Source organism: Bufo gargarizans, chromosome 10 (assembly GCF_014858855.1).
Source record: "Bufo gargarizans isolate SCDJY-AF-19 chromosome 10, ASM1485885v1, whole genome shotgun sequence".
Taxonomy (NCBI): domain Eukaryota; kingdom Metazoa; phylum Chordata; class Amphibia; order Anura; family Bufonidae; genus Bufo; species Bufo gargarizans.
The window spans coordinates 22,015,766-22,042,775 of NC_058089.1; the positions used below are offsets into that span (position 1 = coordinate 22,015,766).

The window sequence follows — 27,010 nt, forward strand, 5'->3', positions numbered from 1 at the left end:
AAGACTTTGCGAAGTAATAACTTCGGCTCATATGCGCCAATACACTAATACTGTACGGAGCACTTGCTCTGTACAGTATTCTAACGAAGTTTTATGCGAATCAACTTCAGATGTTTCATCTGAAGTCAATTCACTCATCCCTAGTCATCAATATTGAACTCCTGGAAAACCCCTTTATTAAGCAGGAGTATAAACTAAAGGTGCATTTACACTGCGCCGATGAGTAGACAACTATAGGGAAGGCAGCGCTCCCTCCCGATAATGCCTGCGCGGCAGTGGAGGAAAGACCAGCACTTACATGCAGCAATCACCTCCACTGTATGAGGATGAGGGATGGTTACCATTATCACTCTCTCTCAGACAGATTCATTGTTTCTGGACAGCAGATCACCATTCACACAGTAAGATCTGCTGCCCAGAAACAATAATTGAAGGCGTCTGTATGAAATATGAATTGACCCGATGTTTCACTCATTCATCAGGTGATCTGCAGCACTTTTACACAGGCAGTTTATCAGGAACGAACATTTCTAGGAACATATGTTCCCGATAATCTGCCCGACCATTGGGCAGTGTAAATGCAGCTTAAGACCTTAACGAGAGCTTTAACCATTAAAATAAACAAGCTGGAATAGAAAAATAAAAGGAAAAAAGCATTACAAACCCCTGAAAAAGGATATGCAGAACAAATCATATACAAATCTGGAAGAAAAAAAAAGCAACTAAAACAGTCACTGACCACTTAATAGAAGTACAAGGGGTTGAACGTTATACATAGGAAGGCAGTTTTATCAGTCATTACTGAACATGCAAATTAATGGGGTTTTCAGGTTAAAAAAAATAATTAAAACAATGAGGTTTGTTTTTTCTTAGCACTGCATCACTCCAGTTCTTCCTTCAGGTAAATTGACAACTGGGTGTTACTGTTCAGTAGGACGTGTTCCTACCTACTAGAACGCTAATCAGAGCAGAGAGTGCAAGGATACTTTCGCACTAGCGGCAGCCTTCTCCGGCAGGCTGTCCCAGTGGGGAAACGGCCTGCCAGATCCGTGCTGCCGGAGGTCCGGCCGCATCGCAGAAAACATACCGATAGGCGGCTGGAATAAAACTACGACATGTTGTAAGACAAAGTGCAATGCAACAGCTCACTGCAAACCAAATAAAGTACAAAATTGCATCATAATTGCAAATGCTATACTAATAAGTTGAGATGCTTGGCAAATCATTTTGTACAAAATTTTTTGAGCCCGTCTGCCGCACGTCAAGGCGATCTCTGACTGTTATTTGTCTAACAGTCTTGTTCTCAGCCATAGCAACGTGCCCCTGCGCTTTGGGATGAGCTGACTGACCCCCCATTTTTTTTCTTTGTAGCTTGTGCTGGAGGTGTGGCTGCCTCCTCAGTCGTGCACTCCTGACCAGCTCGTCTGCCCCATAGGCTGATTTTAATTAGTGTTAGTATATAGCTTGGCCTGCTCCCCCTCACTCACTGAAGCCATTTGGCACCAGGAGAGAGATAGTGTGTGGACTCTCATTGCAGTCCTTGGTGACCTTTTGGCGCCAGGGGTGATGTGGAGTAGGCCCGGCATGCATGCTGGTAACTGCTTTCCGTGGATATAATGGAGGCCATTTTGGCACCAAAAATGACAGAAATTCAGGCGGATCCAGCATGCATGTGGAACCTGCACTTTCTGAATCATGTGATAGCCGTCTTGGCACATGACAGGTAAAATTTAGTGTTAGGAACCAGTCTAATAATTTCGTACAAAATGATTTGCCAAGCATCTCTAACTTATTAGTATAGCTTTTGCAATTATGATGCTAGCGGCGATCTAGCAACCCATGTCCTCAGCTCTATACCCAAAATCCTGGTGACAGGTTCCCTTTAAAGGGGTTTTCTGAGATTTTTCTACTGGTGATCTGTCCTCAGTATCTAATCGAAACCTGGGACCCCTGCTGAAAAGCTGTTCGAGAAGGCACCAGTGCTCTCACCTTCTCTCAGCTTACCAAGCACAACGCCGGACATGGTATAGTGGTTGTGCTTGGTATTGCCGCTCAGCCTCATCACATGGCCTAGGCTAAGCTGGAAAAGGCTGTGGTACTACTGCGAGTGCCGATGCTTATTCAAACAGCTGATGGGTTGAAGTCCCAGATGTCTGACCCCACCAATCAGATACTGGTAACCTATCCAGAGGATAGGTCATCAGTAGAAAAGTCTCAGTAACTTAAATGACCATGCTCACATCTCTGCCACAATTTAGGCCAAAACAGCAAAGGGTGGGTTCACATCATGTTTTTGCCATCAGCTTAACGTATATGTTATATATAGACACACATACATGCACACTGTACGCTATCAGTCTAAGGCATCCGTTTAATGTATATGTTTACATTAAACATGGTAAAAACGTGATGTGAACCCAGCCCAACACGTGCGACTGCAACGTCGACATCCCGTATACTGCACATAATAGACACTGACCCCAGCATTCTCATGCCATACACTGCCGAGGGCAGTGACCGGCTGCAGCGATACACGGACGTCACCGCTGCAGCCAAAACATTAAAATCAAGGCTGCTGCAGCCTGGTGAAGACAAATTGGTGGCATGGATCAAAGAGGCCTCTAAAAAGGAGAGTTTGTGTCCTTTTATTACTAATGTAACTGCCTCCCTGCAGTTTTCCCCAGAAACTCCTGACAACCCCTTTAGTGCACTCTGCACCTTCGGCTTTGCTCAGCTTTCCTACAGTGTAAAGCACAGATCTAATATTTTATGAATCCGTATGCTGAAAAGTGGAGCCGGCAAGAGACGAGAAGCGCTGCTGGTGGTTTAAATAGAAGGTTTAGGTACCGTTTACACTACAGCTCTGGAGATGGGTTAGAGCCTTTCATGACCCCAAAACCTGAAAAGCGATCATACAAAAGCAAAAATTACATCTAATCAAATACATCACCCTATAGGAGGGGCTGCCCAATTTTTGGAGAAGGGAGTTAAGCAGTGCCTACCATAGCTAGAAAAGAACATATTGGTGACTTTCATAATGAATGTGGGTAAATGGATAGAACTGCCCGTCTACAGAATTGGATTCTCTTTTCCCCATCCCAATTATCAGACAAGGATATCATACAAGGCAAAAGGCATAGGCCAGGCATCCTCAAACTGCGGCCCTCTAGCTGTTGTAAAACTACAACTCCCACAATGCCCTGCTGTAGGCTGATACCTGTAGGCTCTTCAGGCATGCTGGGAGTTGTAGTTTTGCAACAGTTGGAGGGCCGCAGTTTAAGGATGCCTGGGAGGCTATGTATCAGAAAGTAGGAAGATTACAATATGGAGGCAAAAGGTTAAGAATCTGAGCAGAGTAACATTCAGTTACGACAATGCAGTGAGTACATGAACGCCATTGACATGCCTAAATGACAGAGTGCAAACAAGTTAATCACGTACATCTCAAATATATCAATACAACGTATCGCTGTAGCATGAATGCACAAATATAAAAACAAATTAAAAACGGAGAAGTGCTCGTACTGCTGCAAACATGTTACTGTGAAAGGTCAGAATGTTTCTTCGAGGCAAGATGACATTAGGGGGTTCTCATTCAACGGGGGCAGGTGAAGGCAAAGAAGATTAGTCCATCACATTCCAACTGAAAGCTGGGTCCCTTGGAATAAGGAAAAACAAGACTGAGAAAAGTGGCATGATGAAAATATGAGATCTTTTAGTGTAGATTCACTGTGGAGCCACCACCAGTTCTGGGGAATTGTTTGTACAGTTCCTTGATACACCCTAAAGCCATGATCGTGTGGGGATGCGCACACATTTTTTTTAAATTACACCATGCATTTCAAGCCTTTTGTTTTTCTGGCTTTTCATTTTGTAAGTTTTTTTTTTTTGTCTTTTTAGTTCCTATAAAAAGGTGACTTTGGAAAAAAAAACACCAGAAAATACTGCATTATCTGCTGCTTCATACGGCAGTCTGTAGACTGAGGGTACAACCGTCACGTAATCAATGTCACCGTACCCTAAAAGAAGCACTCCCATCTTTTTACCAGCGACTGTATTTGAGTTATCCCCTCCCTTCTGATCCTCAGCTTTGTCATGTGACCAACTCTGAGTTTCCAAATGACAGCATCTTGTGTGTTGACAGGATGCCAGTTTCTGTATATATTCGTATGGAAGACTCAATGTCAGTCTCCCAGGAATGACTAGAGAAGCAACCAACTTCCTTCCAATGCTGATCATGTGATACAGCTGAGGAACAGAAGGGAGGTTATAACTTGCAAATACAGTCACCAGTAAGAAGGTTATCTTAACTGCAGATTACAACTTTCCAACAGGTCAGAGAATAAGAATTTTTGCGACTGCTTCTTTATCACTAAGGCTGAGTTCACACTTCAGTGATTTCCATCAGCAAATGGGAGCCAAAGTGTTGGTCAAAAAACACAGAACAGGTAGAAATCTTTCCATTATACCTTATCTGTGTAGACTCCTCTCCTGGCTTTGGCTCACAATCACTGACAGAAATCACTGACCAAAGCACTGAAGTGTGAACTAGGCCTAATGCATATTCTGAAAGGGAGAACTTGCAGCAAAGCAAGTATATTAGAAAACTGCTGTGTAAACAATCAACTGGTGACAAGTAACTCCAAAGTGAAGCTACACTTAAGGTGGCAGACTATCAAGATTAGATCGTTAAGGCTAGGTCTACATGACTATTTGTCGCGCTACAATTTTTATAATGATAGTCTATGGTGTCGCACTGCGACATGCTGCGATTGACACGACAGTTGCAAAAAACCTATTCAAGATAAACTACCATTATAAAAATGGTCACGCCACATTAATGTCGCGCGACACATGTTGCAGCAGTTAGTAGTGCTTGTACCTAGTAATACAGCTCAGCGCCATCACTAGGATAAAGCTCCAGTGAGTTGTAATACCAGGAACAGCCACTGCTAAATGTATGGCGCTGTGCCTAGTCACCAATGGAAAGGATGCAGCACTCATCGCAGCACTGCAGCCCCTTCAGCTGCAGACTTATGGCACGCCGCGAGTCAGACCACCACTAAATAGTCCTGCACAACCTCTCTACCTTATGATTTGACCCAAGGAAGCAGCGAACAGTCACTGTAGTTGCTATACAAATAAGGCTACTTTCACACTAGCGTTTTGGCTTTCCATTTGCGAGATCCGTTCAGGGCTCTCACAAGCGGTACAAAACGGATCAGTTTTGCCCTAATGCATTCTGAATAGAAAAGAATCCGCTCAGAATGCATCAGTTTGTCTCAGTTCAGTCACCATTCGGTTCTAAAGGCAGACACCAAAACGCTGCCTGTAGCATTTTGCCATTCGCCTGACGAAGCGGAGCCAAACTGTGCAAGTCAATGAGGATGGATCAGTTTTCTCTGACACTAGAAAACGGATCTGTCCCCTATTGACTTTCAATGGTGTTCAAGACGAATCAGTCATGGCTATAGAAGATCTAATACAACCAGATCCGTTCGTGATGGATGCTTGCAGTTGTATCATTGTAACGGAAGCGTTTTTGAAGCTCCATGGCGGATCTGCAAAAAACGCTAGTGTGAAAGTAGCCTAAGAATTAAGTGCAGGGAGCCCTGAGTTACATGTAAATGTTAGTCATACACAAGTATCTCAGTGTTATGTGAATGTAAACTGGTTATTGCATGATGAAATGAACACACCATGATAAGATGAGATGGGGGTTGGGTAGTGAATACCATAGAACAGTTTTATAGGCATTATCACGCATTTTCTTGCTCAGCAGTCATGATGGGAAGGGGGGGGGGGGGGGGGACTGCTGCAATATAAAAGATTAAGTTACCATACCTGTCGTTCCTTGTACATCTGTGGTTTAAAACTAAGTTAATAAAACAGCAAAGAGTCTTAAAAATTCCCATTTAAGTTTGCAAACGTTTAAGGGGCCTAAAAAGAAAATGGTTACCCAACACTTACCTGTTAAAATGAGATAAAAGGTTAAGAAAATAAAACAATTCTTAGTAGCTTCAGCTTCTGGCCCATTACAGGGTGTCCTGACTACATTAAAGAGAAATCTGTACAGAACACTCTTCCTCCTAAAACAAAAGAAAAAATATAAAAATTAGGTAACTTCGTACCATTTCTATACAGACGTTTTACACAAAGCTATAATCAATGGGGGAAAACGAGGCAGGTTTGTGCAATACCCATGCCACTGCTGCCCTAGCGCCGCCGTGTCGGATATGGCAGCTCAGCCCTGTTCATTTGAATGGGGCAGATCAGTAATATTAGACGCGGCCATGTAACAAAGGAGTCACAGTTTCTGCAGGCAAGCTGCCATGTCTACTGAATCTCACAGAACCACTAACACTCGGTCAGCTATGTCTTGTAAGCCAGGTGGAACACATACACATCGATGGAAAAATCAAGGCAAATATATTCAAAAGTGTAGAAACTTATTACTTGTATTTCAGCTTTCCATTCAGTTTTGAAAACCTGGGTGCAAAAGTGTCTCTGCATGTGGCCCAGGGCTCTGACCACATACTAAAGCTCGACATGGGCCTGCTCCGTACATGGTGGAGCAGGCCCAACCCGTGAGCCTGCTCTATACATTCCCTTGAAAGTAATGACATATGGACATAATGCACACGTCATTGGTTGTCCTACAACTCTACTGCTTGGGAGTTAATCATAGCACTTTAGCCGGTGTTCCGGAATTTTCTGCTACCCGCGTCAATTCCGGTAGTGACGTAGGAGGTTTGTCTCTCACCTCTGCTTCTCATTGGCTCTGCCGGGGGTTTGTCGGCGCAGGCGCGGAGGATTCACCCATAGCGTGAACGCGCCGAGGGTAGCAGAAAATTCCAGCCCACTGAGCATGCGCGAAAAAGACGGCCGAAGGTAGCAGAAAGTTCCAGCCCACTGCGCATGCGCGAAAAAGACCCCCGAAGATAGCAGAAAATTCCGGCCCACTGCGCATGCGCGAAGCCGGAATTTTCTGCTACCTTCGGCCGTCTTTCGCACATGCGCGGTGGGCCGGAATTTTCTGCTACCCTCGGCGCGCTCACGCTATGGGTGAATCCTCCGCGTCTGCGCCGACAAACCCCCGGCAGAGCCAGTGAGAAGCTGAGGGGAGAGACACACCTCCCACGTCACTACCGGAAGTGACGTGGGTAGCAAAAAATTCCGGATAGCAGAAAATTCCGGAACACCGACAGCTTACCTCAAGGACCATCATTGTGAAATCTGACTGTCCGTTTATTCTTTCACATCTGCTATTGGGGTACAGTCAGGTTAGGCCATGGTGTTTGGCCTGCTTAACACCAACAATCATTTTTGTGGTTCTCTGCCACTAGCAGCATACTAAACATGAAATCTGACATATCAGAACTGGTCACCCAGATTAAAATATGTGGATTGTCTCACGTGGATCACCTTTATGGCAAACCAAATGGTCACTAAGTAATCCTACAACGCTGGTTTGGCCACCGCTTCCTCTAGTGTCAAACAAATTTAGTTTTTTTTTATCCAGCACCACTATATAAATAAAAAAAAACATTTACTGGATTTTTCAGACTAAAGATGCAATTTCCACCCCCAAAAGTGAGAGAAAAAATAAATAAATGTCGGTGTGTCTTGAGGCTAGGGCTACACGACAATTTTTATAATGGTTTCGACACCATAGACTATAGACATTGGTGCGACAGGTCGTAGTGTAGCCCTAGTATTATAGTCCAAATGCCAATGGGAGCAGCACTGTGCTGGCTGTACTCACCCTCCCTGGTCTTCTCCCAGGTCCCGCTCTGCACTGTGTCCTGACCGCCTACAGTGTCAGGATGTAGTGCACGTTGGTGCGTCCTATGACCTGAGGCTGTGTCACAGTGCAGCACAGGCCAGAAGAAGCGGTGCAGGGAGCAGCAAGTCCTAGGATGCCGTCCAGAGCAAACAAAGTTAGTTAATTTTTTTAAGGTCTGGTCTGATTGAGCTTGGGGGGTCTGATCTGAGGTCTGATCCAAGGTCTCCTGAAGAATGGGGTCTGATCTGAGGTCTGATGGAAAAATATATAGTTTTTTTATTTTCCTCCTCCAAACCCTAGCATCTTATAGTCCGAAAAATACTACATGGAGAAAATAAATAAAATCAACGCCCCCCCCCCAGATGAGAAATTAATGAAGCCACTCCCAAAGCAGATTTTTTTTCGTAGTCTATGTAAAAAATAAGTCAATTTTTGCGTTAAACGTGAAAGGTTTGTTTGTGTGAATGTTACTCCACCAGGTTTGAGGAAAAAGTAACTCAGTGAAGTAATGTGCATTTTAGCATCCATAGATGACCGATGCACTTGCACACACTCCGCTCTTCATAGACAGGAGGCAGCAAAGCGCTAGGCATGATGGAAGATGTCACAGTTCTTAACTGCGACAGTCATCTCCAGACAGCAACGGGACATTTCAGGTGATGTGCAGCCTGCAGCCTCCGCCACCTCCTGTCTCTGAAGAACCCTACACCCAGCGGGGTACAAGGGTAGCTACAGGTTTCATCTAAACTAGCGTGTTATGTTTACTGTGCGTCATTATGTCGAATCACATGCTTTAATCACGGATCTCAGTTATGGAAAAGCATCATATGACTTATGCCAATATTTGGCCGCTGCTTATTGTTCTTGCATCATATGCTCCCACATACTATTGATTTACTAAAAATTGCCGTTTTGGCTTGCACAGCTCGCAAGCTGGGGGGGTAATCTATCAAGTGACTGCACCACTTTGGAGGCATAAAGTCACAAATTATGGTGCAGGTTAATAGTGACATGGACTCCAGCATTGATAATTTTTGTTTTGCTGGCATCAAGCACTGGCAGAGAGGAGTCCGGATTATTCATGAGCTGCCACTATCCCCACCTACCCACCGCTGTTTGCTAGTTTTGTTCTAGGTAAGTACTTCACATGTGGCAGATTTTACTGTAGAAAATTTGTCACTGAAAATCAGTTCCACTCACCTGAATGGAGATTGCAGAAATTTGCTTGCGCCAAAAGGATTCCATTCAAACAAATGGAAATAATTTCCATGCAATAGGCCCACGCCTCCATAACAAACTTCTCTGGCAGCGCTACCAGCATTAACCTGTATAGGTGCCGCAAGGTAACTCAGTGTGCAAGACATGTATGGAGCGGGCTCAGCATGCACCGGATGTGTAAGGCTACTTTCCATTAGCGGCAGCCTTCTCCAGCATGCTGTTCCGGCGGGTGAACATGTTTGCCGTGCTGCGGCCGGATCTCAGTCACGCCCCATTATTGTGAATGGGGTCGGAGCAGACTTCCCGCGGCAAGTCTCATGTACTAGCGGCAGAACGGATCCGGCCGGCTGTTCACCCGCCCGAACAGCCTGCCGCTAATGTTAAAGTAACCTAATACAGCTGACACGCAGTTTCAATGACAGGGATTGGAGAGAACTCGAGTGCTGGTAATTCAACCCCCTAAGATGCTGCTTCCAGTAGCAACCACAGTATCTGGGCTGTTAGCGAGGGGGCTTCCTGTCCTCCGTTCGGACCCTCTTTGGCAAAATCGAAAGGATGTGATCAGTGGCTCTGGCAGCCTAAGCACCACGCCAGTACTTAAAGGGAACCTGTCACCTGGATTTTGGGTATAGAGCTGAGGACATGGGCTGCTAGATGGCCGTTAGCACATCCACAATACCCAGTCCCCATAGCTGTGTGCTTTTATTGTGTAAAAAAACAAAACGATTTGATACATATGCAGATTTACCTGAGATGAGTCCTGCCCCTGACTCATCTCATGTACAGGACTCATCTCAGGTTAATTTGCATATGTATCAAATCGTTTTTTTACACAATAAAAGCACACAGAGCTATAGGGACTGGGTATTGTGGATGTGCTAGCGGCGATCTAGCAACCGATGTCCTCAGCTTTATACCCAAAATCCTGGTGACAGGTTCCCTTTAAGGCTATGGACACCTCTGGGGGCAATTTTTTTGTATTATTGCAGTTTGGGCTAAAAATCATTTACAATTGGCTTATTAAAAGTTTTGAGTCCGTCACAAAGGGCTAACTGTTTCTCTAACTGTGTGCCTGGTACATTCACTGTATGCCATCATCATCATCTAATAACCCTCATCTCTAAACTACTGAGGAGGTCATAAATAGTGTAGAATTCACGGACCATAACCTGTGATTCACGTAGCAGTACCCATAAGGGAATTTCTAGATAAACTGAACTTGAAACACAAGTTCACTCATCCCTAGTCATAAACACTTATTTAAGCTACATTCTTATCAGTTCGATAAGGATTGAGCTATGAGTGTTTATAATGTCAGAGCAGAGATAAGAAGTCTGTCTGCTCCCCAGATGACGGGAAAAAAACTAGCGCATTTCAGCTCTGTACATAAAAAAGGATTCCATATTTTTAATAAAGACCAATTAAAAAGAATATTTAGCTCAAAATTAGTATAATAAAAAAAATTGCCCCCAAAGGAGTACATAGCCTTTTAAAGGATAACTCACATTTAGACCCTAATTTCAATTTTCATATATGTAGTTACTAATAACATGATATTCCAGAATCAGTTACTATTAGACTGACTTGCCCCATATTTAATAAGATTAAGTCCTTAGCAACCAGTCTGCATAAAACTGCAATTTCACTATTCAGTTAAGATGGCCGCCACTGCCCTCCCCCTGAGGCTAATCCCGCCTGTCCTCATTAGCCAGTAACAATAGCCCCCCAAAAGTGTCAGTAACCAGAGTCCTCCCCCTAAAGGGTTAATCTCCTGCAGCACAAAGGGGTCCTCTTACCACATGTTGCTTTCATTTATGCACTGAGCAGATGGCAGATCTCCCTTCCCTGGTCTGCGCTGCTTCGGCCCTGCTTCTCCAGCTCTGCTGAGTGAGGGAGCGTCTGCCAAGCGCAGGGACAGGGAGAAGTGCACACAGCCCAGGCACTGTTATCAGCTGCTGGGGACGACCTGGCTCTAATCATTTACACACAGTCCCTGGCTGTCAGCAATGTGACCTTGCACACAGCGTGACGGACCATGCCTAGCAACCCTATTTTACGCTCAGGTAAAAGTAGGCAGTACAGGGAACAAAACTGTGGAATTAAGGGGTAATTGAATACACAGTGAAAAGTTGAAGTAGGGCCACCAAGAAGATATTAATCACCACAATCCAATACTCAAAAACGAAATAGAAATATGACAGTTATCCTTTAAAGGGGTTCTGCACTTTCAATTAACTGATGATCTATCCTCTGGATAGATCATCAGCTTCTGATCGGCGGGGGTCAGACACCCGGGACCCCCACCGATCAGCTGTTTGAGAAGGCAGCGGCGCTCCAGCAGCGCCGCTGCCTTCTCACTGTTTACCGCCGGGCCGCCCGCCCACTGACGTCACGACTTGTATCAACTAGAGTGGGCGCGGCTAAGCTCTGTTCACTTGAATGGAGCTTAGCCGCGCCCACTCTAGTTGATACAAGTCGTGACGTCAGTGGGCGGCCGGCCCGGCGGTAAACAGTGAGAAGGCAGCGGCGCTGCTGGAGCGCCGCTGCCTTCTCAAACAGCTGATCGGCGGGGGTCCCGGGTGTCGGACCCCCGCCGATCAGAAGCTGATGATCTATCCAGAGGATAGATCATCAGTTAATTGAAAGTGCAGAACCCCTTTAAGTTTCTCTAGTAGCAGAATCTGAATCTTCACTCTGTTTCGTCAGGCAGCTCAGCTGACGGCTCCTTATCGATAACTTTATAAACACTCACTATAGCTCAATGCGGTATAAGACTGGTTTCACACAGCGTGCACAGCCTTTCGGCATAGGATGACGGGAATTGGCCGGACACAAACCCAGCAGTATTTGTTTGGCTGATTCTCAACATATGCCTGCTTTCAGCAGGATCACCACCGGACCTCATTACGATCAATGGGACCAGACAACATTGCGGCCAGGTGTAATTACCAGTCATCCCATTCACTGCTATAGGACGGCTCTGTAGTATACACTTGAATAGAAAGGATCCACCCCACTAAGGGCTCATGTACACGACCATTGTTGTGTTCTGTGTCCGTCGTTTCGTGATTTTCTGCGGACCCATTGACTTTCAATGGGTCCGTTGAAAACTCGGATAATGCACCGTTTGTCGTCCGTGATCAGTGTTTACAGTCCAAAAAATATGACCTGTCCTATTTTTTCACAGACAACGGTTCGCAGACCCATTCGAACCGATGGGTCCGTGAAAAAACACGGATGCACACAAGATTGTCATCCGCGTCTGTGATCCGTGTCAGTTTTTTCCCTATCATTTGCAAGGCAAACTTGACTTAGATTTTTTTTCACTTTCCTTCATGTCTGGTGATCCTCCAAATATCAAGGAAGACACACGGAAACAAAAACGGATCACGGAACCCCGTTTTGCGGACCGTGAAAAAATACTGACATGTGCATGAGGCCTAAAGTGAATGGGACGGGTTGTAATTACATCTGCTCACCGATTTGATGTCAACGGTGAGCATGTAAACAACGAAGGGAAGGCTGCGCTCAAATGGAGCAAGGCCTTCTATATTTCAACCAGATGATTAGTAGTGGTGCCGAGTGTCAGAACTCCTCCGAACCAATATTGATGACCTATTATGAGGATAGGTCATCAATATTAAGATCCCGGAAAAGCCCTTTTTTCTGTCTGTAAATTGATGTGCCGTGCAGATTTGCAAATCTGCAGCACATCCATTATGTTTGCCGTTTTAGCTGCAGATTTCACCCTTTTTCAATGAAAGGCGAGATCTGCTGCAAAACGGCATCAAATCTGCACCAAAATCAATAGTTAGAAATTGCGGATATGGTGCAGGTGGTTTACAACATTTAAAGGGATTGTCTAGTTTCATGAGGATAGGTCATCAAAATCATATCAGTGGGGGTCCAGCTCCAAGCAACCTGCTTGATCATCCGTTTACAGATTGTGCCAGGTCCTCTTTGATTGCTTTCCTGCATGCTGTCTACTTTGTAATGGCGGTGCAGTGTAAGGGTCCATTCACACATCCGTGGTGTATTGCGGATCCGCAATACACCCGACCGGCACCCCCCCATAGAACTGCCTATTCTTGTCCGCAATTGCGGACAAGCAGACATGTTCTATTTTTTGGGGGCCGTGCTCCGGAAATGCGGAAGCAGAGAGCACATAGTGTGCTCTCCGTATCCATTCCTGCCCCATTGAGAATGAATGGGTCTGCACCCGTTCCCGATATTGCGGAACGGATGCGGACCCATTTACGGATGTGTGAATGGACGCAGTTAGGGTTCTTCATCCCATTCACTTCAGTGGCAGAAGCAGCTGTCATTACACTTCACCAACCACTACAAAGTAGACAGCGTGCAGGAAAATGACGAGGACACAGCGCTCAGACAAGCATGGCAGCCCTACAAACAGCTGGTAGGCGGTGGAGCTGGACCCCCACCATTGTGATATTAGGGACTTATCCTGAAAATAGGTCATAAATATCTTAAAACCGTACGATCCGTCACATCGGACATCTTCAGCCACTAATGGTTTGTTTTTAGAACAGTCAAATTAAAGGGGTTTTCCAGGATTTTGGCCTGTTTTAAATAACCCCCACAGCATGCAGTACCCAATAAATTAAGCATACCTACCTGTGGCTCCATTCCGCCACCTTGGCTCTGCTAGATGACCCTCCTGTCCCCAGCTTAGTTACTGCTGGTTGAGATACAGATGGGTCATGCGTGCTGCTGCAGCCAATGAATGGCGTCAGAGGTGACTTACCACCAAGCAGCACATTACGGCCGGGTCACATGCAACTTGGGGAAGTGTGACCGCTGAGGTCAGTCATTGGCTGCAGTGATGCAAGTAATCATGTCCATACCCTGGCCAGATCACCAGCCAGAGCAGGTAAACCTGACCCTTTCATTAGGCAAAACTCACAAGTGGGGCTAATGAAAAAGGGTCAAAAACCTGGAAAACCACTTTAATGGCAGAACTAATGGTATTGGATTTCTTCTCCTCTCTTCTATTTCTAGTTTTAAAGGTTTATGGTAGTTATCGGCCAAAAACATGCAAGATTTAATTCATGTGAATAAGGATGACCTGCAGCAATGCACAATGCAGGACGGGCCTATGCACAGAAATATCTGAAGGGGCCACTATAGTGCTACAGCCAATTCATTCTAGGGATACACCACAGCTTTTTATAGCAGTTTTGTCTCACAACCGCTCTAATTACAGAGGTCACATGACCCACATTTGACAAAGTCTGTGGCAATTGTCACACAAATTAAGTTTGCGTCACCATTGCTCTTGTTGCACCCAAGCTCCGCTCCTTTCTGTGGCTGGCAGCTTTATCACTGTCTGGCCCCATCAATACAAGCAGCCAGGGAGAAAGGAGCGGAGGTTGGGTGCAACAAGAGCAATGGCGATGCCCCAAATGCCTAACTTTCATAATAGAAAAAAAGCATAACTCTGGAATGGAGACTCGGCTAAACAAATGAAACACTGGTAATCAGTTGACGCACATCTATGAGTCTATGTAAAATACAACTTGTACCACAAAAATATTGGATTACACGCATCGGTAATCTGTTTTCTTTGAACCTATGAAAGCACCCCTGGAGAATAGGCAAGAATTTGCACTCACCGCATAGGGGATATGTTTTAATAGTTTGGAGTTTTGACACAGCGCTATGTAATATAAACTATATAAACAAATAAATAAACATATGTAAAATTGGGAAAGGGGGGATTTAAACTTAATATTTTAGGGTACTTTCACACTAGCGTTCATTTCCGGCATAGAGTTCCGTCACAGGGGCTCTATACTGGAAAATAACTGATCAGGCATATCCCCATGCATTCTGAATGGAGAGCAATCCGTTCAGGATGCATCAGGATGTCTTCAGTTCGGTCATTTTGACTGATCAGGAAAAGATAAAACCGTAGCATGCTACGGTTTTATTTCTGGCGAAAAAAAAACTACTGCCGGATGCGTCCTTCCGGTCTGCACATGCGCAGACCGGTAAAAAAAATGTGCAAAAAAGATACATGACTGATCCGTCTGTCCGCATGACAAGCGGAGAGATGGATCAGTCCTTGCAATACATTTGTGAATTGGATCCGCATCCGGATGCGTCTCACAAATGCCTTCAGTCACATCCAGATCGGCGGATCTGGCAGGCAGTTCAAACTACGGAACTGCCCGCCGGATCACACTGTCGCAAGTTCCTTAGTGTTTGCGTTTTGTTTTTACCTACCATTAGGCCCCTTAGGTGCTGGAACCCTTGTCCTATTCACCCTTAGGCCCCTTTCACATGGGCGAGATTTCTGTGCGGGTGCAATGCGTGAGGTGAACAGATTGCACCCGCACTGAATCCGAACCCATTCACTTCTATGGGGTTGTGCACATGAGCAGTGATTCACGCATCACTTGTGCGTTGCTTGAAAATCGCAGCATGCTCTATGTTGTGTGTTTTTCACGCAACGCAAGCCCCAATAGAAGTTAATAGGGCTGCGTAAAAATCACAAGCATCCGCAAGCGAGGATGCGGTGCAATTTTCACGCATGGTTTCTAGGATGAAAGTCTATTCACTGTTATTTTCCCTTATAACATGGTTATAAGGGAAAATTATAGCATTCTTTGATACATAATGCTTAGTAGAAGGTCAATTGAGGGTTAAAAAATAAAAAAGATTAACTCACCTCCTCCAATTGATCGCGTAGCTGCCAGTCTCCTGTTCTTCAGGACCTGTCAAAGGACCTGTGGTGACATCACTGTGCTCATCACATGGTACATCACATGAGCCATCACCATGGTAATGGACCATGTGATGAGCTCAGTGACATCACCACAGGTCCTGAAGAAATAACAGGAGACCGGCAGCTGCGCGATCAATTGGAGGAGGCAAGTTAATATTTTTTTAACCCTCATTGGGACTGCACCACCAATGTTTATTATACTGGGGTGTTGGGGGGCACTGCGCCACCAAAGATAACTGACCTGTTAATACAAATACAGGAGGCGGGTGCCGGAATCAAATAGCCGGCACCTGACCTCTATGACAGGGAGCTGCGATCCACTGCAGTTACCGCACCTGAAGGGTTAACTCAACTGCAGCGGATCGCAGATACCTGTCAGAGGTTGGGAGCCGGCTATTTGATTCCGGCACCTGCATCCTGTATTTGCATTAACAGGTCAGTTATCTTCATTGGTGGCACAGTGGCCACAGCCCCTCCCATCTCTTATTGGCGGCAGCAGCACAGGGGGGGGGGAGAGAGACTCCTTCTCGACTGCGCTGCTGAGAAGAACCTCGGCAGCGGGGCAGAGAACTATCATCTCCTGTGCCCCGCCGCTGTATTCAACGGCAGAGCTGCGGCAGCGCGTCTAGTCGCGAAAGGCGACAAGACTAAAAAGTCTTGTCGCCATTTGTAAATTCTAAGTCGCATTGGCGACCATACTATACTATACTCGACCAGGAAGAAATCATTGCGCATGCGCAGTGGCCATCGGCGAGGGACGTGCAGAGAGGCACGAATGAGCACGCAAGGACGGAGTTCTGTGTGATGTCATAAAGAGGCGTGGTCGGCCTTGCCTAAGCCCGCCCAGCCTTAGAAGCAGGAAACCAGGAAGTGAACGGCAGAGCTGGCTGCAGGTGAGGAGGAATTAGCAAGATGGGAAAACCCTTTTAAAGGGAGAACCGATTCCCTGGTCCAAGGAACTCCACTCTCTAGATTTTTTAGATCCATCCACCACCCCAAGGAATCTAAGGTCTGGGAGGATAGAGATATCTCCGAGTCCAGAGAGGGGAGACTCCCGTCCCAATCTCGCAGGATCTGAAGCTGAAGCTTTGAATGGTACTGGGCCCATTCCATCCCTGGAATAGTGGCAGTCATGAGACCCAGTACTGACATGGCCCCTCTTATAGTGACTGACAGACGAGAAGAGAAGCTGAACTCTTGATCTGATTAGTAAAGTTTTTGCAGAGGTAGCAGGCACTTCTGGGAACTGGAGTCCAAAATCACTCCTAAAAAAACTGCATCTCTGGCCTGGGCATAAGCTGGATTTTTTTAGGTTTATCTCCCCTCCCAGCTTCTCTAGAACTTCTCTCAACCAGGCTATCTGACCCTGAAGAATTTGACTTGACTGGGTCACCAGCAGAAAATCATCTAGGTCAGGTATAATGATGATGTCCTTCTCCCTAATGTGGGTCATTTCCGAAACGATCTTTGTGAAAACCCTCAGACCTTGAGCGAGGCTGAAGGGTAATGCTCGGAATTGAAGATGCAGAATCTCCCTTTCTAACCGAACTGCCACCCTCAGGAACCTCTGGTGGCTGGGATGAATGGGGGACATGATAGTACGCATCCCTCAGGTCTACTGTGGCCATAAAGCAAAACGGGGAAAGATTGTTCACTGCAGACTTGATTGACTCCATACGAAATCTCTCGTGCTACAGAAATTGGTTCAAACACTTCAAGTTTATTATAGTCCGAAATGAGACATTTGGGTTTTTTTTGACCAGAAAAAGTTGAATAAAACCCCTGTCAATTCCTGCTCTGGGACTCTTTTGTTTCATCAGGGAAAAAACTTCTGCGACGATGGCAGAATCTAAACGGTAAAAGGGATAGCACAAAGTTTTGCCTTTGAACTAGCATCCCCATTCCAGCTTTTCAACCGAATAGCCCGCCGGGCAGAGTTAGATAGGCGGAAGCCCTAGCGGACAAATCTTAAGGTATCCGCAGAAGCGTCAGCTAAGAAATCCAAAGCATTACTTATAACAGGGAAGGAAGACAATAACTGCTCCCTAGGGGGACCCCCTTTAGGGTCCATTCACACGTCCGTTTTTTCTTTCCTGATCTGTTCCGTTTTTTGCGGAACAGATCAGGACCAGATCAGGACACATTCATTTTCAATGGGTCCTGGAAAAAAAATCGGACAGCACAATGTGTGCTGTCAGTTTCCGTTGTTCCGTTCCGCATGTCCGTTTAAATATAAAACATGTCCTATTATGTTCCTGAAAAATCGGATCCTGGTACAATGCAAAGTCAATGGTTCCGCAAAAAAACGGAAGACATTCGGATGTCATTCCGTATGTCTTCTGTTTTTTGCGGAATCCGTTCCTGGAAACACATAGCAAATATTTTTATTTTTTTTTTTCAAAGAAATCCAAACAACTTTATTTGATTATTGAAATGTATACATGTTTCAGTTTTTTGCGGATCCGCAAAAAACTGATGACATACGGAAACATTTTCAGGAACAACGGATCCGCAAAAAACGGACCGAAATTCGGATTATAGAAAAATACTGACGTGTGAATGTAGCCTTAATGTGAGCCTGTAACTCCCCCATCCACACTTAGTGATCTGGCAACAGACGTAGCGGCAATAGCAGGTTTAAAAGCCACCGCAGAGGCTTCCCAATTTTTCTTTAAATAAACCTCTGCTCTCCTATCCATAGGGTCCTTTAGCGAACTCATGTCCTCAAAGGGGACAGTGGCTTTTTTTTTTTTATAACATTTTGCTACTGGGGCATCAAGCTTTGGGGTCCTATCCCAGGGGGCAGACAACTCCTCAAATAGATACTTCCGCTTCAGCGAAGAAGGGATAAAAGACTTCCTATCCGGCCTTTTCCATTCTCTGGCAATCACATCCTGAATGTTCTTATGCACATCAAAAACACCTTCCTCTCCCTGGGAGCTAACCCTTCAAACAGAGTCCTGGACTGAATGCATCATCCCAACCCCATAGTTGCCCAAACCGCCTCTACTAGGGAATTCGTATTTTCCCACATGAAAAAGTGGTCTCCCTGCAGCCTCGTCCTCAGAAGACTCGTCTGTTGACCCCCACTCTCCTTCCAGACCAGAAAGTATCTCACTATCGCTGGAGGAGGAGTCTTTTGCAGCAGTTGTGGAAGTATTGGGACGGTGCTTTCTCAGACCGCTAACCGACTCCCTGACCTCTTCACTTATCTGTTTTATGCTGCCCATAAAAGATGGAGCTTACTCTTCCATTAATTTGCTGATACACCCCTGAAATAGGGGTTTTGCCCAGGCAGAATTAAGCTTCTTACACACACACACCACATCCCTTCTCCTTTACTCTGGAAGTCTTCCTACAAGACTCCTTTGAAACCTAGGCAACAGAAAATGACCCCATAAGCATTAAATGAAATATATGCTGGGGTATAACCCCTCTTACCCCACCGTGGTACCAATGTATCATTGGTAGTCTCAGTGGGATCAGCGTGCTAAGCCTGCTCCATGTTTCGTACAGCCAGAATGGAGGAACTGCCACGCTTCTTCACCCAGTGTGACAGTGAGCCGGCTGGGCTTTTCTGCTTGGCGCGCGCTAGCCAGAATTCCTCCCCTTCCGGTCCGCAGTGTCCGCTTCCTACCACTGCAGCAACGCGGAAGTACTCGCAGATCATCGCACGGGCCGGCGGCTGAACATGCGAACATGGCCGCAGAGGTTCGCAGGAGCCCAAGAAGGCCAGACCCTCCCAGGAACCAGGACGGAAGGGGTAAGGACAGATAAGGGAGCCCAGACTTCTGCAGCAGCTCCAAGAGGAGACTTACGCCGCCCAGGGTAACCCTCCACACACTTTTTTTAGTCAGGGCTCCCACAGCTCTTTTCTTGATATCCAGCAGATCCGATTCCCTCCTGCCCCATAGGACAGGAAACAGAACTGGAGATAGAGGGAATGATCCCTCCTTTAAAAGGCGGTTCTAGTTCCTGTTTCCTGTCCTGAGGAGGTGGAGGCGGTCTCTCCAGGGGTGCAGTCATAGGTGATAAAGAAAACAAAAAAGATTTTAAAAAAAGATTCCAGCTCTTGGAGTGCTACACTAGAGGGGGGTTGTGTCCTCAAAGGAGAGATAAACGATCACTGGAAGTCTGAATTCTGGGACCCCCACCGATCACCCCCTGTAAGACTGGAGTGTTAGTACAAATGCATGACCACAGCTTCATTCCCAGTCTATAGGGCTCACCGAGACAGTCAAGCGCTGTCCTCCGTTTCCTCTAAATACATGGTAGAGGAGAAAAAAAGAGGAAGGGGGGGGGTTAATCTCTATTCTTCCACGGAAGAAGTTCGAGAATATCCAGCAGGGCGCAAAAGGAAGGACCTGTGAAAGTATCGATGGAGGTAAAAAATTGCATTTGTTTAGTGTAAGAGGGATATTAGGCTGCCAGGGGAAAAACAACCATCGGGGGAAAAGCAATTTTGACTCACTTCACCCAGGAGGTATCGGATGGGATAAACTCAGAACACCCTCCAAATTACCTCCTGCGCCTGGGTAGCCTGTTAGATCTCACGGAATGACAGCAGTCCAGTCGTGCTTCTTGTCAATCGTCTTTATTGATCCACAGGGTAAGGGTGAAGGCATCTTGCTCAACGCGTTTTGGGGTATAAGAAAAAGCATATGCTCCTGAAGGGGTTTTTCTTATACCTTTTCTGAACTCTGCCTGCCGTATCAAGATACCGAAGACATGAACCTAGCCCTTTTTCTACTACTCGGTTGCTTGACTGAAGAGCTGATGCTGCTGTAATCACAGGACCTTATTAGTAAGTTTTACATCTGAAGTTCTGAACGCAGAGAGCATATATTTTAGCTATATGGGATCTTACCGAAAGTAGGAAGTAATGGGCTGCAGTACCAAATGTACTTCTACTCTTCTACAGAACAAATGATGCAGCCTAAGGGTCCATTCACACATCCGCGTGTGTTTTGCGGACACCAGCAATGTGCGTTCCACATTTTGCGGACCACACATCGCAGGCACTAATAGACTATGCCTATTGTTGTCCGCAATTGTGGACAAGAATAGGGGATGTTCTATTTTTTTTCGGGTATTAAAAATGTGGACCCGGAAGTGCGGGTCCGCATTTCCGGATCGGGGCCGCACATCATGTGATTGGAGCCTAATAAACAGCATTGCACATGGCTACTTTCACACTAGCGTTTTGGCTTTATGTTTGCGAGATCCGTTCAGGGCTCTCACACGCGGTCCAAAACGGATCAGTTTTGCCCTAATGCATTCTGAATGGAAAAAGAATGCGCTCAGAATGCATCAGTTTGCCTCCGATCAGTTACCATTCCGCTCTGTAGGCTGCCTGCAGTGTTTTCGTGTCCGTCTGACAAAACTGAGCCAAACTGATCCGTTCTGACACAATGTAAGTCAATGGGGACGGATCCGTTTTCTCTGACACAATCTGGTGCAATTGAAAACGAATCCATCTCCCATTGACTTTCAATGGAGTTCATGACGGATCCGTCTTGGCTATGTTACAGATGATACAAACTGATCCGATCTTGACGGATGCATGCGGTTGTATTATTGTAACGGATCCGTTTTTGCAGATCCATGACGGGTCCGCCCAAAACGCAAGTGTGAAAGTAGCCTAAAACTACACTCTTTGTCCCTAATCCTATCCTGACCAGGTCAGAAACCACAATGAAAATTAGCGGTACTCTACAGGGTTTTCAAGGAGGTTAGCTAAGATTTTTTTTTATTTGCAACCAGCAGGAAAATGTATAACAAAAAAAAAAATGCTGCAGAAGAAAATACTGCAATCGGTGCATTCACATCAAGGGTTTAGCCCTGAGTTTTCCAAAACAGTCTAAGGCCTCATGCACACAACCATATGTATTTTGTGGTCCTCAAAAAAACGGATCCGCAAAATATACAGATGACCGTGTGCGTTACATATTTTACGGAACAGCTGGACCCTAAATATCCTCGTCCGTAATGTGGACAATAGGACGTTCTATTTTTTTGCTGAACGGAAACAGAATGCACATTAACTGCTTTTTGTTTTTGCGGACCCATTGAAATGAATGGTTCCCTATACGGTGTGCAAAAAATAAACAGAACGGACACGAAAAGAAAATACGTTTGTGTGCATGAGGCTTTAGGATGCGATTTTAGAAAAAAAAAATAAAAAAAAATCACACCAAAAGCAGCAATATGACAGACATGTGAATAATCCCTGAGGCCACAAGCACGTGCAGTAGGGCGGGCAGGGAGTATTTATCATCTCCCCAAGACACATTGCCATCATAATAGTCGCAAACTCTGCGTTTTCTACTTTATAAACGCAATGTGACGCAACTGGTATTTATATATCACCGTCATTTTCCAACAACGCGTCAGGAGGCCTAGGGTCCATTCACACGTCCGCAATTTCGTTCGGCATTTTACGTAACAGAATTGCGGACCAATTCATTTCTATGGGCAGCACGATGTGCTGCCCGGTTCCGGAATTGCAGACCTGCACTCCCGGGTCCGCAATTCCGTTCCCCAAAAAATAAATAAACTAGAACATATCCTATTCTTGTCTGCAATGGCGGACAAGATTAGGCATTTTCTATTCAGTGTCGGCGATGTGCGGTCCGTAAAATGTGGAATGCACATAGCCGATGACAGTGTTTTGCGGATCCGCAAAACACGGACGTGTGAATGGCCCTTAAAGGGGTATTCCAGTTGGTTATCACCTATTAGATCGGTGAGAGTCCTACCACTGGAACCCCCACTAATCTGAGAACGGGGCCACCATACCCTCTGCAGACCCCCTGAAAAGAACAGAGGTGGTCAGAAATGCACACGGACGCTCTATTCATTTCTATAGGAGCTCCAGAGATAGGCGAGTGCCGTAGTCCTTCTCCGGAACTCCCATATAAATCAATAGAATGGCGACACGCATGTGCGACTGACTTCTACGTTCTTGTCAGGGGGTCTGCAGGGAGTACGGGACCCCTGTTCTCGTGATCGTTGGGGTAGGGAATAACGTCAACCAACCGGAATACCCCTTTGAGTTTTCTGGCATCAATGAAGACAAATCTACTACAGCTCTGAGATGCGTTAAATTCTATTTAGGCACAGGTACTGCCAATTTAGGGCACATGCAGGCGGCCATAGCCATTTTTGAAGTGCGCAAAAGACAGATACCAGGCGTGTACGTCGCGCATTTTGCAGAACGCTATGCCCTGCCTTCTATAGAACTGTCCTATCTTTGTCTGCCAAACGGACAAAAAAATTTTGGGGGAGGGGCTGCGAAACAGACATACGGATGCGGACAGCACACAGTCCACATCTTTTGCGGCCCCATTTAAGTGAATGGGTCTGATCGTCAAAAAACGCGGATGGGATGCAGACAAAAATCACGGTCGTGTGCACGAGCCCTTATGATGAGGTCTACGTAAAACATCGCTCTATGATCAATCTCTTCTAGGGGGAGATTCATCAAAACTGGTGTAAATCAAAACTGGCTTAGCTGCTCATAACCAATCAGATTCCATCCTTCATTTTTCAGAACTTCTTTGGAAGATGAAAGCTGGAATTTGATTGGTTGTTATGGACAACAAATTTGCACCTATGTGTGGACTTCCGTCGCAAAAAAAAATCCACAGCGCTATACAGAACCAGCTAAGGGTCTATTCACACATCCGTAAGTGTTTTTGCGGACCCGCAAAACACAGACACCAGCAATGTGCCGGCACTTAATAGAAAATGCCTATTCTTGTCCGCAATTACTGACAAGAGGACATGTTCTATTTTTTTAATTTTTTATTTTTCGGGAACGGCATTGTGGACCCGGAAGTGCGGATCCGCAATTCCGGATCTGGGCAGCACATCATGTGACCCCATGCGGAACAGAATTGCGGACATGTGAATGGACCCTTAAGGGGGTGAGATCTTCAAAATCTCGTCTACATTGTGCAAAAACGTTCCACACAAATTGACCTGCAGATTTCCAAAATCCCCAGCGTGTCAACTGTTTGCGCAGATTTTTTGCAATGCAAATGGTGTGATTTGGGGCAAAATCTGCAAGTAACACATGCGGATTTGATGCCCATACAAAGCAAAATTTTAAATGAAATTCTGTATAAAGAACACTGCCATGTGCATGTATCCTAAGGGAATGGCCACGACATAATCCGCCACGTATTCCACTGTGGTTTGTGCAGTGGATTTTCATGTGGACACCGTTCTAGGTTTTGCTCTATTGAAAACAATGGCAGGCCGTTTTAGCGCAGATTGATACCCGTTTTTCAGCAGCGAATCCTCGCTGGGGGGGCGGGCGGGGGCATGTAGCAGAGCTGTGTGTGTACAGGGTGCATGCAGCAGTGTAGCATCATGGTACACTGCTACATGCACCCTGTACACACACAGCTCTGCTACATGCTGTAGCAGAGCAGGAAGTCTGGTAGGGACTCGGTGACAATTCTTTTAACTAAAACTCTCAATTATCACAGTCTGCTCCACTGCAGCAGAGCTGTGTTTGCCATGAGCGAGTCCCTCCTGACCTTCGGTTCACTTGAGAGCCGACTCAGCAAGTGAACCGAAGATTCGATGAGCTGAGCATGCGCATTGATCTTCAGTTCACTTGCCTCTGCCGGCTCAGGAAGTGAACCGAAGATCCGATTCATGAATCGGTTCATTTGAAAGATCCGAACTTCCCATCACTAGTAGGTACGTGCCAACTGCTCAGACTTTTTGGACCAGTTTTGAGCCAAGCTGCCTTTGTTTGTGACCTTCCCAGACAGATGAAAGTTTTGCATGCCGCACTATGGCGGCGGGATGACACGGTCAGACAAACGGTCGCTGCGGCCTGACAGTAATAAGGCATCCATTTCAATGATAAAAGGCGGCCATCTGAAAAGGCACCAATACATTTCAATGGAAATTAATGCCGGAGTGTTCAGGATTTTTGGCCGGAGAGAAAACTGCAGCATGCTGCGGCATTTTCTCCGGCCAAAATACGTAAGAGGGACTGAACTGATGTAAACTAAACGGACTGCTCTCCATTCAGAATGCATTAGGGTAAAACTGATCAGTTCTTTTCTGGTATTGAGCCCCTAGGACGGAAAAGAAAAACGCCAGTGTGAAAGTAGCCTTAGTTAAAAGTGGTTGCCGAGAACCAACATCACAGTCATTGCAGACTGGGCCTGGAAGAGAGTCCCGGCCACCTGAGAAGAGTCCTGGTTATTCATGGCTTCCTGCTGATGACTGACAGTCTTCTACCTAGTTTTCTCCCTTTCTCTCTAGGAGAGAACTGCCAACCATCAGCAGATGGGTGAGAGCAGGAGATGAGGAATAACCAGGACTCTTCTCAGGTAGATGTGACTCTTCTCAAGGCCCGGGCTGCAATGATTATGATGCTGGTTCTCGGCAACCACTTACTTTTAGCTGAAATCAGCATTTCTGTCACCATTTTAGACTGCCCTCAGTGAGGTCAACATAAAGTTGGTGACAGGTTCCCTTTAAGTCACCAAAAAATTAAAAACCCACCACCTCCCATCCCCAGGTCGCCCCCATGACAGGGGCACATGACCGCACGGTGTAAACACTGCTCAGCTGCACACAACAGGGACGGTCTCAGGACCTCAGGCCTGACAGGGACTAAACAGGGAGGACACCGCCATCTCCATGACCTGTGACCCGGCAGGGGGCTGTCACCACAACACCCGGAGAGCAGGCCTCACACGGGGCCTACAGAGCCAGGCTCCTGAACAGCTGCCTCAGAGGAAGGACTCCCCTCCCCTCCTCCATACCCAGCACCACTATCGAAAGCTCTGCCCTGCGCCCCTCATAGGATAAGTTACCCACCGGACGACGGACGCGTTCCCGAGCCACCACCGACCCCTCCCGACAACCCCGAGACGTAATGATCAAGCAGCCACCTAGCGTTACCTTATACGACAAAATAACCCAATCCAGTCAGGCGGGAAAATTGCTCAGCACTATAGGCGACTTTTCAAGATGGTGGACATATCAACTCTTGCAACCCTTCCCCTCCTCCTCCAGGGGAAGCCTCTAGCCAATCAGAGGAGAAAGACGACCTTCGCCTTTTAGACGTCAACCGTGATTGGACGGAGTCGCTGTCAATCAGTAACGTCCGCCTTGTTGTGCATTCACCGCGGCCGCGGATAGGACGCTGCGGCTGTCAATAGCGTAGAAATGCGTGACGAACGTTCTCGACACCTCATTGGTCGCCGTTCAACGGAGTCTAACTTGAACCCTGCCAATAGCCCGTTATGGCCGACGCGGCGACAGCCTCCCAGGCCTTAGCAACAACGCTGCGCTCTAGTGACTGACAGCTCTCTCGGCCAATAGCTTGACGAGAGTTTTTCTCAGCCACCAATTAAAATGCGTCGTTGACAAAACGAGTAAACGAATGGCCGGGCTCGGAAGGCGGGTGGTTATGGTTCTGTATCGGGGCAGAAGTGAGGGGGGGGGGATGGGAACTCGTCGGGTTCCCGTCGCTTGGATAGTCACCGTCCGGGGCAGATAGAATAATGAATTGTCGCCTGCGACAATATACTGTGTGTGTGATAGTGTACGGTCACAGCTGGAATTACCAGCGGACTGACAGATAAACACTGTGTCTGTGGTGAGACCCTGTGTGACGTATGAGGAAATGGAGGGCGGAACCGCTGTGTGCTGTGAGCGGGGAATTAGCTCAGATGGTAGAGCGCTCGCTTAGCATGCGAGAGGTAGCGGGATCGATGCCCGCATTCTCCACGACTCTTTTTTTTCCTTCACTTTTTTAATTAAAAATTAATTTTCATTAAAAAAATATAGAATTTTCATTCAACATTGAAGTGTTTTACTCTGTTTTGCCCCATTTTTGCCATGTCTTGCAATATTCAAACCTTTTCTTTTTTTTCTGTCCTATAAAGGTATATTCACACATAGCGACGGAGACGCAAACGAAGAAAATTCTGTCCTTTCTTTTTTTTTTCTGGCTGCAGTTTTGCAATGCTGTGATATATATATATAATTGTTTTATTTTATTTATTTTTTACAGGTAAAACATATTAGTTTTACTTGTTTCACCCAATGTCAAAATTGCAGAAAATCACTGTAAAAAGGTGTTTTTTTTTTTGTTTTTTTTTCGGATGCAGGTTGGTCCACGTATGTGTGAATGAGGCCTTAACCACACTTCCGCCACTACGTGCGAATACAGCCTTAAAGGGGAATTCCCATGTCAGCTTTTCATGGCTGAGGTCGGAATA

The 27,010-nt window shown here is 46.1% G+C and overlaps 1 protein-coding gene and 1 non-coding gene across 5 annotated transcripts in view; one reads left to right on the forward strand and one right to left on the reverse strand.

The window, feature by feature from the left end:
- PPP6R3 (protein phosphatase 6 regulatory subunit 3) overlaps positions 1 to 25,776 on the reverse strand; it is an 82,275-nt gene extending 56,499 nt beyond the window's left edge. For 3 of the 4 annotated variants that reach the window (XM_044270794.1, XM_044270792.1, XM_044270791.1), the window contains exons 1-3: positions 25,686 to 25,776; positions 5,971 to 6,089; positions 3,526 to 3,658 (exon numbers count right to left, since the gene is read on the reverse strand). In XM_044270794.1, the coding sequence (XP_044126729.1) occupies positions 3,526 to 3,537 (12 nt within the window). In that variant the 5' untranslated portion in view covers positions 3,538 to 3,658; positions 5,971 to 6,089; positions 25,686 to 25,776. The remainder of the gene's footprint in view (positions 1 to 3,525; positions 3,659 to 5,970; positions 6,090 to 25,685) is intronic. The other variant, XM_044270793.1, reaches the window with a different exon arrangement.
- Positions 25,777 to 26,443: 667 nt separating this feature from the next.
- Positions 26,444 to 26,516, forward strand: TRNAA-AGC. Its single transcript has one exon. It is a non-coding gene; the product is annotated as a tRNA-Ala (tRNA).
- The last annotated feature ends 494 nt before the right edge of the window (positions 26,517 to 27,010 follow it).